The sequence below is a fragment of the Oncorhynchus nerka genome, linkage group LG15 (assembly GCF_034236695.1).
Source record: "Oncorhynchus nerka isolate Pitt River linkage group LG15, Oner_Uvic_2.0, whole genome shotgun sequence".
NCBI classification, from domain to species: domain Eukaryota; kingdom Metazoa; phylum Chordata; class Actinopteri; order Salmoniformes; family Salmonidae; genus Oncorhynchus; species Oncorhynchus nerka.
In genome coordinates this window covers 80,329,747-80,343,117 of record NC_088410.1, presented here as the reverse complement: position 1 = coordinate 80,343,117, position 13,371 = coordinate 80,329,747, and the positions used below count along the sequence as shown (strand labels likewise).

The 13,371-nt window shown below is 39.6% G+C and overlaps 1 protein-coding gene across 1 annotated transcript; it reads left to right on the top strand.

Annotated features, from left to right (window-relative positions):
• Positions 1 to 50: 50 nt before the first annotated feature.
• On the top strand, positions 51 to 2,072 carry mafbb (v-maf avian musculoaponeurotic fibrosarcoma oncogene homolog Bb). The gene has a single exon (XM_029683721.2). It carries the CDS (start codon positions 318 to 320, stop codon positions 1,302 to 1,304), a length of 987 nt encoding a protein of 328 aa, XP_029539581.1. The 5' UTR covers positions 51 to 317; the 3' UTR covers positions 1,305 to 2,072.
• Positions 2,073 to 13,371: the final 11,299 nt, after the last annotated feature.

Sequence of the window (13,371 nt, the reverse complement as noted above, 5' to 3'; positions counted from 1 at the left end):
GGTGTAGTCTATACCGTGTGACATCATGCAACGGTTCTTTATGAAGAAAGTGCGCTCGCAAGCATAAACCAGTACAGCTACACATATGCAGAGCTTTTGGCCCCGCCGTGGACTCAGAGCACCTTTCTTCTATCCGATTAAGAGGACGGTTTTCTTTCCATTTTTACGCACGCGTGTTTTCACTGTAGATTTAATTTGACGGACTTACTAATTGTATGAAGCGTCTCATCAATAGTGCAATTGTTGCAAAATACTGCATGAAAGAATAGAGTTTTGTGCCCCTTGGAAGTGGCCAAGACAAATAGATCCTGGAAAGAATGACCGCCGAATCGCATACAAATCTGGGTCTGCCGAAAACCCCTTTGGGTTATGTCAGTGAGTTCGACTTGATGAAGTTCGAAGTGAAGAAGGAGACAATGCAGGGGATTGATCACTCGTTCATTGGGCCGTGCAGCGAGCTCCAGAGACCGGACTCAGTCTCATCTACACCGGTCAGCACCCCTTGCAGTTCGGTGCCATCGTCACCGAGTTTCAATCCGGGTGAGCAAAGGAACCCTGATGATCTTTACTGGACGCCCAGCAGTGGAGGTTATTCTCAGCAAATGTATCCCCACACTTTTGGCCTGACACCTGAGGACGCAGTGGAGGCCCTTATCGGTACCACAGTCCACGGGCACCAACCCACTCCAAACGGTCATCAACATGCTCTCCAAGCAGAATTCGAAGGGTACGGGGCGGCACATAACCTCAACGGCCATGTCCAGCAGTACCCTGGACTTATCCGTCAACCCGACGGTCTCTCGGGTCACCCTGATATGCAAGATATGCACTGCCAAAATCAATATCACCACAAGCAGGACCTCGACAGCTCGGCTCCGCACTCACCCGACTCCCAGCTTAGTGCGCACCACCTCCATCAGCAGAATCGCCACGACAGACGACTCAACGTGGAGAGCGCCTTCTCGGACGACCAGCTGGTCTCCATGTCAGTGAGGGAGCTCAATCGGCACTTGAGGGGTCTGACCAAGGACGACATGATGCGTCTGAAGCAGAAGCGCCGAACCCTGAAAAACCGTGGTTACGCACAATCGTGCCGCTACAAACGCGTTCAGCAGAAACACGTTCTTGAGCACGAGAAGACCAGCCTTGTCACACAGGTGGAGCAGCTGAAGCACGAGCTCAACCGACTGGCACGCGAGAGGGACGCATATAAACTCAAATGCGAGAAATTGACTGGTTCGAATGGTTACCATGAAACTGGGTCTACCAGTGACAACCCTTCCTCGCCTGAGTATTTTATGTGAGTTTATTCTTTGTATCAGCTACCAAAGTTATTTTACTGATTTTATTGATAAACTTATTTGTTTCAACAATATTAATGATTTCTTACCAGTTCTTGATGCAAACGTACCATTTAATTCACCTTTTCAAATTAAGATAATAAGATTTGTAATATGAATCTATAATCAATCATGCATGCTGGACATGTATGGAACTGTCTATTTAGTAGGTCTAAAATCTGTTGTACATTGTCACACAAGTCTTCGTGAAAATACTTTAAATAGTTCCTCTTACTTTTGTTGAATTGAAAAACCAGTCTGGTTTATGAAATTACATTACTTTTGGCTTCATGTACTAGGCCTACTCTCAATTTAGTCTTAAATGGAATCATCCATCAAAACAATTTGAAATTATTTTTATTTTTGTGTTAAAATCTTCACTTGAGTGGTATTCATGTGTTAATTCTGCCTGCTGTAGGCTATCTATTATAACAAATATAATGAGTACATGGGTGATGATGATGTATCTACTTGTTCTAGATATCCTTTTATGTTATATTACATTACATTTTGAGGAGCTGGTTCTGCTGGCCAGATGTGGCTAATGTTTTTGTTGTTTTCTTTCACATACATTTATGTTAACTGTACAAGAAAAAGAGCGAGATTTTTTAAAAGTATTATTCATGCATTATTGCCTGCAAATGACCATCATTGTTACCTGTCCAGTTGTGTTGAAATCTATTGTCACCTGCTTTAGACTTGTAAAGATCAATAAAGCCATTAATACTTTTATTCTGCAACTTTGTGTTTAATCTGTTGAGTAATCATTGGATCCACTTATAGACATTGTGCAGGCTCACTTAGCTATGTATTCATTTGGAGCTGGTCTGATTAATTTATTGATTACATTTATTGAGCATGGAAGCCAGTGGCTTTAAAATACAAATCATATTTATTTTTCCAGAATATTTTGTTTTTACAGAGATAAAGGTTTGCTTCATGTGGCCATATTGTTAGCAGTATGAGAGTAGTTTTTCTCATGTCTATAAAGAAGAAGTGAAGTGCGACTGGCAGACATAATGTAAAGGAACATCTTGCTTACATCTAATTAAGCTAATTGATGTAGAAATATTTGATTGCTGAAAAAGAAAGAGTCATTACAACAAGAAGGAGCTCAATAAAACGCAAAATTCAAAGCTGTGACCAATGTGTTTTAGATTTTTTTTTAAACAAATACAGTTGAGTGATTGATTGATTAAAACAAATGTCTCTTCATTTACACTCTTTCTTTCACCTTACTATACCTTCTATTATTACTTTCATCATGGAAAAACAAATGCAAACCTTGCACCTGGTGTGTAAATCAGGTGCCAAGTAAGCTGCGGAATCCTTTTTTAAAAGTCTGTTCTGTGCACTGCATACAATATATCACACAAATGCCTGTGCTGCATAATACACATAATCCTACACCATTTTACTCATTCACTTGTGTGGAAGACAGAGCAGTGAATGTCCCCAATGCACAGTATTACATTCCAGGTTATTGGTACTGTCATGACAGGAATAAAGTTTTTTGGCATTTATAGTGAAAAAATGTAGTTGTATTTATTTTTATTTTTATCACACGGTTATTGCATTTTACACACAGTCAACTGATTTGATAGACAAGTAATTGGAATACAAAAAGTAAATATAACTGCGAGCAGCAATGAATGGGGTTCACAGGATGACGGAAAGGACACAACACCAGTTGCATAACAAAGCAAGCACTCTATCATGTAGGAACTCATTGTCTTACATCAGATCGCAACGCTCATCCCTCAACCAATCTGTCTTGTAGGACGTGGAACACATCTAAAAAAAATGTGATTTTGCTCATCCGCCTAATACTAGTTCCTAATTCTGAAAATCACTCCGCTCTCGGTAGCTATAGATGCACCTGATATTATGGCAAACCATGCTCCAGCTAGCAGCAAAGTGCAAGCTTGTTTGAATGGTCATATGTGACTCCACCTGGATTCGGTCTTATGTAGCAAAATTTGAAATTGTGTTTTTTACAGAGCTACAAAAGGGTATATCATACACTGCAGTTGAGGAACAATGTGAAAGTAATTCTGCTATGAAAGTTGATCAACTTGTAAACTTACTTTTGAGAAAATGGCCTTTGAATATTTTGGTATCTAGAGAAGAGCTCCTCTTTGTGTATACCCATTCAGGATCGTTCACACCCTTTTAGACAGTTGTAAATCATGCAGCGCCTTGTGTTACAAACGCAGATTTTAGAGAAACAACAAATGTCAGTACATATAAGTGCCTTATATCGGCTGAAAGCTTATATTCTTGTTAATATAACTGCACTGTCCAATTTACAGTATCTATTACTGTGAAAAAATGCCATGCTATTGTTTGAGGAGAGCTCCTAACAACAAAACACTATTTTCCCCGCGATAGGTTTGATAAATAAACCAATACAAAAATTCACCTCTGAAGGTGAAATGTCTACTTCCATTTCATCCAAAGGGTCCCAGAGATAACTTGATGCGTCGTTTTGTTAGATAAAATCCTTTTTCATATCATTAAAACGTCCATATAGCATGCACGATTGATTTTATATTTCCACTCGTTTAATTTGTAAAGAAGAGAATCTGTGAAAATCTAACCCTAAACATGGTTTCAACCAGTCAAATTAAGTTTGTACATATTCCTCAGAGATCTTAAAACGTAACCAGACTTCACTATATCATTAGGGGTGTAGTATATCCTATAGGACACCAAATTTGGTCATAGCACGCCGATGATGCGGGCGGTCTTCACTTGAACAACTCAAACTTTGTGAAATAAGCGCCAATCGGGATCAAACAAAGATAGTTAGATAGCCAATGAGCTGGGCTTTACGGGAGTATCTGGAAACCCTGTATCTGTCGTAAAATTTAGCTACTAACCTTGTGCGACAGCATGCCTTTTCCTTTTGGACAAAAATTATAAAAATATACACAGAGTAATAAAGTTATGAAAACTGGTTGTTTTGCAAATGTTTAACTTATAATATGGCTACTAATACTTGAAAAGCTAAATCAAAGTCCAAGTATACAGATTTGACGATATTCTTGCAAATATGAATGCAAATGTCTTCTTCACGATTTGCCCAAATGTACCTGGGTGACTTCACACTAAATGTCATGTAGTTATCCGCCTGACACTTTGCACATACACTGCTGCCATCTTGTGGACACCATCTGAATTACAACCAGAGTGATGGCTAGAACTGGGAACTTTCTCTTGAATTTCAAAGATGGTGGTAGAATTATTATTATTTTTTTTTTGTATTTTCTTCTTCCAGATCTATTGTGTTATATTCTCATATATTCAATTCACATTTCCACAAACTTCAACGTGTTTCCTTTCAAATGCTACCACAAATATCCATATCCTTGCTTCAGGGCCTGAGCTACAGGCAGTTAGATTCGGTATGTCATTCTAGGCAAAAATTGAAAAAAAGGGGGCTATCCCCAAGAAGTTTTAACCTCTCTAGGGTATGTGGGACACTAGTGTCCCACCTGGCCAACATCCAGTGAGATTGCAGAGTGCCAAATTCAAATACAGAAATACTCATAAAAATTCAAAAAACAAAACATATTTTACATAGGTTTAAAGATGAACTTCTTGTGAATCCAACCACGGTGTCAGATTTTTAAAATGCTTTACGGCGAAAACATACCTTACGATTATTTGAGAACATAGCCCAGCAGACAAATCATTACAAACAGTAACCAGCCAAGCAGAAGAGTTACACAACTCAGAAATAGAGATAAAATTAATCCCTTACCTTTGATGATCTTCATATGGTTGCACTCAGAAGACATTAATTTACTCAATAAATGTTCCTTTTGTTCGATAGTCTCTTTATATCCATAAACCTCCGTTTTGTTTGCGCGTTTTCTTCAGTAATCCACAGGCTAAAACGCATTCAAAACAGGCAGACAAAAAAATCCAAATTGTATCCGTAAAGTTCATATAAACATGTCAAACGATGTTTATATTCAATCCTCAGATTGTTTTTAGCCTAAATGATCTATAATATTTCAACCGGACAATAACATCGTCAATTTAAAAAGTAAACAAGAAAGGCTCTCTCTCGGTTGCGCACATGAAAAAGCTTTGTGACACAACAAGGGTCCTCTCATTCAGACTGGTCTTACTCCCGCATTTATCAGAATACAAGCCTGAAACAATTTCTAAAGATTGTTGACATCTAGTGGAAGGCATAGGAACTGCAATTTGAGTCCTAAGTCAATGGATACTTTAATGGCATTGAATAGAAAACTACAAAACCAACAAAAAAAAACGACTTCCTGAATGGAATTTTCTCAGGTTTTCGCCTGCCAAATCAGTTCTGTTATACTCACAGATACTATTTTAACAGTTTTGGAAACTTTAGAGTGTTTTCTATCCAGATCTACCAGCTATATAGCTATATGCATATCATATCTTCTGAGCCGAGTAGCAGGCCATTTAGTTTGGGCATGCTTTTCATCCAAAATTTCGAATGCTGCCCCCTACCCTAGAGAAGTTCAGCTTTAGCCCCACACATCTAGTTTCGCTCTCGGAGCGCACGCTTGATGTTCTGGCCAATGATTTGTTTACCTAGGGATAACATGAAAACAGCCTAACCAGCTCTGCTGACAACAATTTCATTACACTTTTTTTGCAGACTTTTACGGGTGTTGTACACACGTCACGTAACGTTAGCTAACAAGCCAGCCAGCTAACGTTAGCTAGTTAAACAACAATGAACACTTTGCCAATAATGCCACAGTGCTGGGAGCTAACCAACCAGGTTCAATGTTAGCTAGCTAACATTAGGCTCTAACTAGAAAAGCAAACTGCTTTGGGATACGAATAATAACTTCTGCTAGGGAGCCAGCCAGCTAATGTTAGCTAGCTAACAGTACACTTTAGCTTGAAATGAAACCACTTTCTGTCAAAGTTAGAAATGTGTAATATCTGAAAACGCTAGACTATCTTACCTGTATACATCATCATGCACGATGGGCACGTCTCACTGTCAGGAATGCCATGCCACGGTTGCCCTTAGTTTGAAGATGTAATCTAGAGACAGGTGTTTTCTCCATCTCTTTAGCTATCATACTCTAATTCCACTGATTTCAAAACTTGATCCTCCAGGAAGTGGAGAGCAAACAACTATGCAGCTCCACTACACAATAAAAAAATTTAAACAGCGTTTCTTAAGTATTACCAACACAGACTGATGAGCTCAAATAGACAGAAGCCTTCTATATGCCAGACCAATCCGAACTCATCTCTCAGCATGTCCAGCCCACTCATTATCTAAGCCAATCATAGCTAGTGGGAAGGTTGCTTCCTTTTTTTGTGGCTTAACCAACAAGGCTCGTAATTTAACAATTTTATTGTATTTACAGATGGCATACACGTTTGTTATTAAAGCACATAAACGTTTGCAAGTTTGAGAAGTTTGTTCTTTTGTTCTTTAAAGTTTTCTATTCCAAAATAAAGGATGGAAACATACCACGCTGCATCTTGGTCCAAGATCTCACCACAAACGGACCAAGCAGCGTGGCCAGGAGGAGAAGACATCCTGGACTTGGGAGGAGATAATGGCAGGAGATGAAAGCCTTCCATGGAAGCAGACGCAGGAGGATCAACGGCAACGCTGAAGTTCACGACCACGACGGAAGCCCGAGAGGCAGCCCCAAAAAATGTTTTGGGGGAGGCACACGGGTTGGTCGGCGAAGCCGAGGGGCGAGTCTAAGAGTGAAGAGGAATATTGGGATAGACTGAGCAAGGAGTACTGTGAGATAGTTGAGGGGAGTGATGAGGTAGAGTGGATGTTTTGGTGTCTGGAGCAAGACAGTCGCCGTGAGGAACGTGGGACCAGTCAGGCACCATGTTTTGCGGAGATACGCAATGTGTCTCCAGTGTGCATCCACAGCCCAGTGCATTCTGTGCCAGCTCCTCGCACTTGCCGTGCAAAAGTGAGCATCCAGGACAGGTTGTGCCGGCTCAGCGCTCCTGGTTTCCAGTACCCCTTCTCGGTCCAGGATATCCTGCGCCGGCTCTACGCACTGTGTCGCCAGTGTGCCTTCACAGCCCAGTGCGTCCTGTGCCTCCTCCCCGCACTCGCCCTGAGGTGCATGTCATCAGCCCGGTGCCACCTGTACCGGTCCCACGCATCAGGCCTCCAATGCGCCTCCACAGTCCAGAGCTTCCGGCGACAGTTCCCAGTCCAGAGCTTCCGGCAACAGTTCCCAGTCCAGAGCTTCCGGCGAAGTTTCACAGTCCGGAACCTCCAACGACGGTCCACAGTCCGGAACCTCCTGAGATGGTCCACAGTCCGGAACCTCCTACGACGGTCCGCGGTCCGGAGCCTCTAGCGAAGGTCTGCGGTCCGGATTCCCCGGCACCGAACCACAGTCCGGAGTCCCCGGCGACAATCCACGGCCCGGAGCCCCCGTCGACGATCCACAGTCTGGAGCATCCGGCGATGATTCAAGGTTCCGGTTCCTCTGGCGATGACCCACGGTCCGGTTCCTCCGATGACGTTTCCACGAGCGGAGTGGGTACTTCGCCCCGCACCGGAGCCGCCCCCGACGGTTGATGCCCACCCGGACCCTCCCCTATTGAGTCAGATTTTGCGGCCGGAGTCCGCACCTTTTGGGGGAGGGTACTGTCACACCCTGACCATAGAGAGCTTTTATTCTCTATGTTGGGTAGGTCAGGGTGTGATTTAAGGGTGGGTTATCTAGGTGAATTATATTTCTATTTTGGCCAAGTATGGTTCCCAATCAGAGGCAGCTGTTTATCGTTGTCTCTGATTGGGGATCATATTTAGGTAGCCATTTCCCATTGTGCTTTGTGAGATCTTGTCTATGCCTGTGAGCATTATATTAGCTTTATGTTTCGTTTGTTCATTTTATACTTGAAAGTTTTCTATTCCAAAATAAAGGATGGAAACATACCACACTGCATCTTGGTCCACTCCTTATAACAATCGTGACATTCAGAAATACTGATTCTACTACCACAAAACACCTTAGCTAGATGTAGAATTAGGTAGTGAAGACTTCCTCATGAAAAAAATGTAAATATTAGCTATAGGTGTATAGTTTCTGGTAAGATTTTGAGGATGATTTCTCTAACTCTTTTGAGGATGAAAGGGCACTGGGGGGAAAAGGTCAATATAAGGGGATATTTATGTATATAAGGGGATATTTATGTATATATTTCTAGATATCAAACATTTTATTAGACATAAGGAGTAGACATACTCCAGATATGCATGTCCTTAATTTCATATATGGAGCTAAGATATTCTCTGCAATGGGACAGTTTCTACTTGCATCCAATCTGGATCTCAGACATCTCCCTGCTACTATGAGTCCAGGGATATATCCGGGGTGAGATATGTTCAAGACACTCACCTGATGCGTGTGAACCCGCTTACATATTTGTAGAATATTCTAACTCCGGAAAGGGTATGTGTCAACATGTTGACATATCTAAGACTATACGTAGGGATTAAAGAATCAACATATTTCCAGAAATGTATCATATCTGTAGGCATTACCTGATAATTTATGTATGTATTTATGTATGTACATTTCAATAGATATTCTTACATGATATGTACTATTCATCCTCATGTCTGATCGAAAATGGGCTAAATCCGACTCCATTTTATTTTACCTGTTCAAGTGCCGAAAATCATTGTGCTTCTTCACATGAAGGTGACAAATGCATATCTGAGCATGCATTTGCACCGTATTCAGTTGTAGGCACGGAAAGGGAAACATAGTCATATTTAATCAAAGTCGTTATTTCCAAAGCTATTTCTGTTGTGAGCTCCTATCACAACACGTTTTTATAAAGATGCAAACATAGGCCAATCTTTGCTAAACATTGATTTTATTTATTTAACAGAAAATAAAAGTTGCACACCCTCAATCCCCCAGACTAAACTCTTTGTTATGGACGATAGATGCGATGAGTGCAGATTGGATCGTCAGCGGCGGTCCCTTGCAGTCCTGACCCAACGTGATGGTAGTTATGGTCTGTGATCCCCTCCAAACTGCCAATGCATAAATCATGAATTAAAATTGTGTCAATATTGCAACAAAAATATTGTAATTTCACATAACAATACCACAAGGTAGCTACTCTAACTGCTTCATTCACCATGAGAAAACTAACTGGAACAAGCTAGATAGCCTAGTTAGCTTATATTAACCAGTAAAGTTAATACAAAATACTCCTAAACATTTTAAAATGTTAACGTTAGCTGTTCCCTTGAGGCTATTTAGATATTTGTTTACTAGCTATGCTACAGGTTAGCTTTTATCGTAATGGCTACTGGCCAGATTAGCTAGCATTCTTGATTCTAGTTACTAAAATGAATAAAACATCTCAAATTAGCTACTCACTTTAGCGTTAACTTCTTTGAGGTATTTTCTGAACAGCTTTCTCCAGTTGTCAGTTCGACTAAACACGGTTTAATGCTACACACTAATTTGTGGTGCCCAAATTTAAAAAATGACAGTTGGAACTCCACAGCTGAAAATACATGATTCTTGTTGCTAGGCAACCAGTTACAGTGCTTATGGTTTCAAAATTACTTTATCCAGATGGAAATACAAAAATTATAGCTAGCGTCTGAAAGAATGATATGGATTTAATATTTGTCAAATTATTGAGCATGTCCTCAACTCATATAAGCATCAGAAATGTTCCTTATTTAGCATATCAAAATTCACATCAAGATCCTGATATGAACCTCACTCAAGAGCATATGCATTGTATAATATAAAATAAAATATAAAGTAAAATATACTATGTAGGCCTACTGTCAGTATTTCTCAGCATATAGAGAAAATAAGATAAGAAGTCCACATAGGCCTATCTCAGGATATCTAATGAGTCAATATCATGTATGACTTACGGGGGGAATCCAAAAATGATTTGTGCACGAAATAAAATTATAGATTTCATATTTGTCAAATTATTGAGCGTGTGCTGAAAACTCAGAAATGCATCAGAAATCATCCTTATTTTCAGCATATCGAAAAGCCCATCAAGATCCGGAGATGGACCTCAGCCAAGAGAAGGATATCTGGAATCAATATAGCTTCACATCTTGAATGTGCTGAGAAAACACAAATATGCAATGTATACAGTCAGTATTTGTCAACATAAGGAGAGAAAGTAGGATGTTGCATATTTCAGGATATTGAATGAGGTCATATCCAGGCATAAGAAATGTCCATGTGTGATATTCAGAGTAATCCCAATATCATATATATCTAAAAGAAACATCTGGATTCGGAATTCGCCAAGATATGGTGCATATCCACAGGATATGGTGCATATCAACTCAAAATATTAATTGGAAATTGTCTGTATTCTTTAAAATATCAAAATGTGTCATGTATTGACCCTTTTAACCCAGTGGATGATGTCAGCTTGTATATTGTAGCCGGACTTCTTTTTAGCTATCCCATCAGTGTTTTCGAGTTATTAGACAGATCAGTGCAGACAGCCGTATCTGATGTGAGACGATGGTAGGAACTATCTTCCTTTATGTGCAATCATGAGTCTATTTAAAAAAAAATCTGAAGTGAATCTGAGGTATGGTTCATGAGGAGAAAATTATTACAGATGATTTTGAGCATTAGTGTTACATTTGCAAAGAATTAGTTATTAATAGTTTCCTTGTTTTTTGAGGTATCAATACCAAATTTAGTGTGGTTCATGTAAGGGACATCCATGATAGCGATTTCAAGTTTCACGTTGATAGGCCACTGTGGAGATGATTGATTTAAATGGACGCGTAAATGTATGATTTGTCAATAACTCAGCCATCATTTGAATAGTACATTAGCTTTTCTCAAACGAAGATAGATGTACCATCGGCCTACATTCCAAATGTGGTGTCATTTGGTCTTTTTGATTCATGAGAATAATATTTTTTAAGTCTTTTTTGCATATTTTAGTATATTAGTGTATGTGCTAATATGCATCTACTGGTATAGTGTGGCCATCTTTGAATGCATCAATGTTATTTTCTCATACTCTTTAGGGACTATTGTGATGAGTTCAAAGACAACATCTGACTTTTAGTCCGCGAGAAAACATTTTTTATGATTATTTTAAGCATTAGCATGACATAGTCCAAAAACTGAATTGTTCATAGTTTCCTTATTTTTTAGGATATCAATGCCAAACTTAACATGGTTCGTCATGGTAATGTATTTGATGGCGATAAAAGGTTTCAAACTGATAGTCCATTGTGGAGTGGATTTATAATGAATTTAAATGGAAATCTGATTTCCTGATTCATTAATAACTCAGCCATCTCTTAAACAACCCCTTAGCTTTTCTCAAACTAAGTTAAGAGATGTACCATGGGCCTACATACCGAGTTTTTATTTTGACTTATTGTTCATGAGAATATGTTTTTTCAAAGGTTTTCAAATATTTGAAGATTGAGGAAAATCTATCCTGATAGACCTTTTTGGTGCTTGAGGCAAATGTATTCAGCTTGAAGAAAGACAGCGACATACAAAGTTTAAAGTCTCTAGACCCACAGGGAAGCGGATATGAGGGTTTAAGTGAGACTGTTTATAACAGCGGCACTTATTTGCTAATCGGTGCCATTCTTTTTGACCAAGTACTCAAGGCTTCTAGTTGCTGTGTTCCAAATTAGAAAAAAGTTACCAATCTATGCTTGAGTTATTTGACCATCTCAAGGAAAAAAACAATCCTAAGAATAACATTAGGTTTCACAGCTTTGCTGTGAACCCCTAATAATAAACTATTTTCCATACCAATGCACTCATTTGGCTCGTGACAAATGAAAGGATGAGTGTCTTTTTTCTCTGTGCTGACCTTTGACCTTCATGGACGGCTGCTTCCTGAGGGACCCCTGGATGTGAAGGCACTGAAGACTCGCTGGCTGGGGCTGTGTGGTGGAGATAATATGAGTGGAAATCAGGCTTCCCCTCTGCTCTCTTCCTCAGACAAACAGGTCACCTCTGCATTCATTAACAGAGGAAAAGAGAAACACCAAGCACAGCACATTGTTGTGCACTTGTCTCTTTCGGTGAACTCTATAGGGTATTTTTCATTAGAACTGTTCCAACCTTTTTAGTTATTTTCAAGTTTTGGTAAAGGTTTAATATGATGAAAGGAAACACCTTGGACAAAAGGTGACAGTTTCTGCCTGGTGAACAGTGCTGAAATGCACAGAACCAACCATATTCACAATACATGCAGTGGAGTTGATCTTAGAATGTATCTTCATAAAATGTCCATGAGATGATGGCGATCATTTAATACTTTCTGTAGATCTAAAAGTTAAATGTATATAAAGCAATCACAAACTTCAGTACTGAAAGCTTGTTCAGATTTTTCTTGTTTGTTATTTTATTTAACCTTTATTTAACTAGGCAAGTCAGTTAAGAACAAATACTCATTTTACAATGATGGCCTACCCCGGCCAAACCCTTCCTAACCCGGACGATGCTGGGCCAATTGTGCGCCGCCCGATCACGGCCGGATGTGATAAAGCCCTGGATCGAACCAGGGTGAGTAGTGACGACTCGAGCACTGAGATGCAGTGCCTTAGTCCGCCACTCGAAAGCCCGGATTAAGGGGCTTCTCAGAGTCGTATATGTGGAGAAATGGCTTGGAATACGTTTAATTGAAATTGTGCACCATAGTCCCATTTCATATTAAGTGTTGTTAAAGCATTTATGTAGTAGTTACAAACTGTAGGCAGGTGTAATTTTATATTACTGTATAATTACACGATATATACACATTTGTACAATGTGGTTGGTGTGACTGCATATTGATTTTAATAAAATGTTGTACATCTATTACATTTGCAAACAAACTCATTTATTGTATTAAGCCTTACCCTCACGTTTTATCACACTAATTGTATTTAAAATCTCTGAAATTAGGCAAGTTGCAAAGATATTTAACATGTGTAAGTGCTACAGTACTGTACCAACCATGTAGCCTAAATAGGCTAGCACAATATTTGCAATTCTTT

Excerpts from the sequence above, each read along its gene's own strand:
- mafbb (XM_029683721.2), top strand. The coding sequence starts at position 318 with ATGACCGCCGAATCGCATACAAATCTGGGTCTGCCGAAAACCCCTTTG.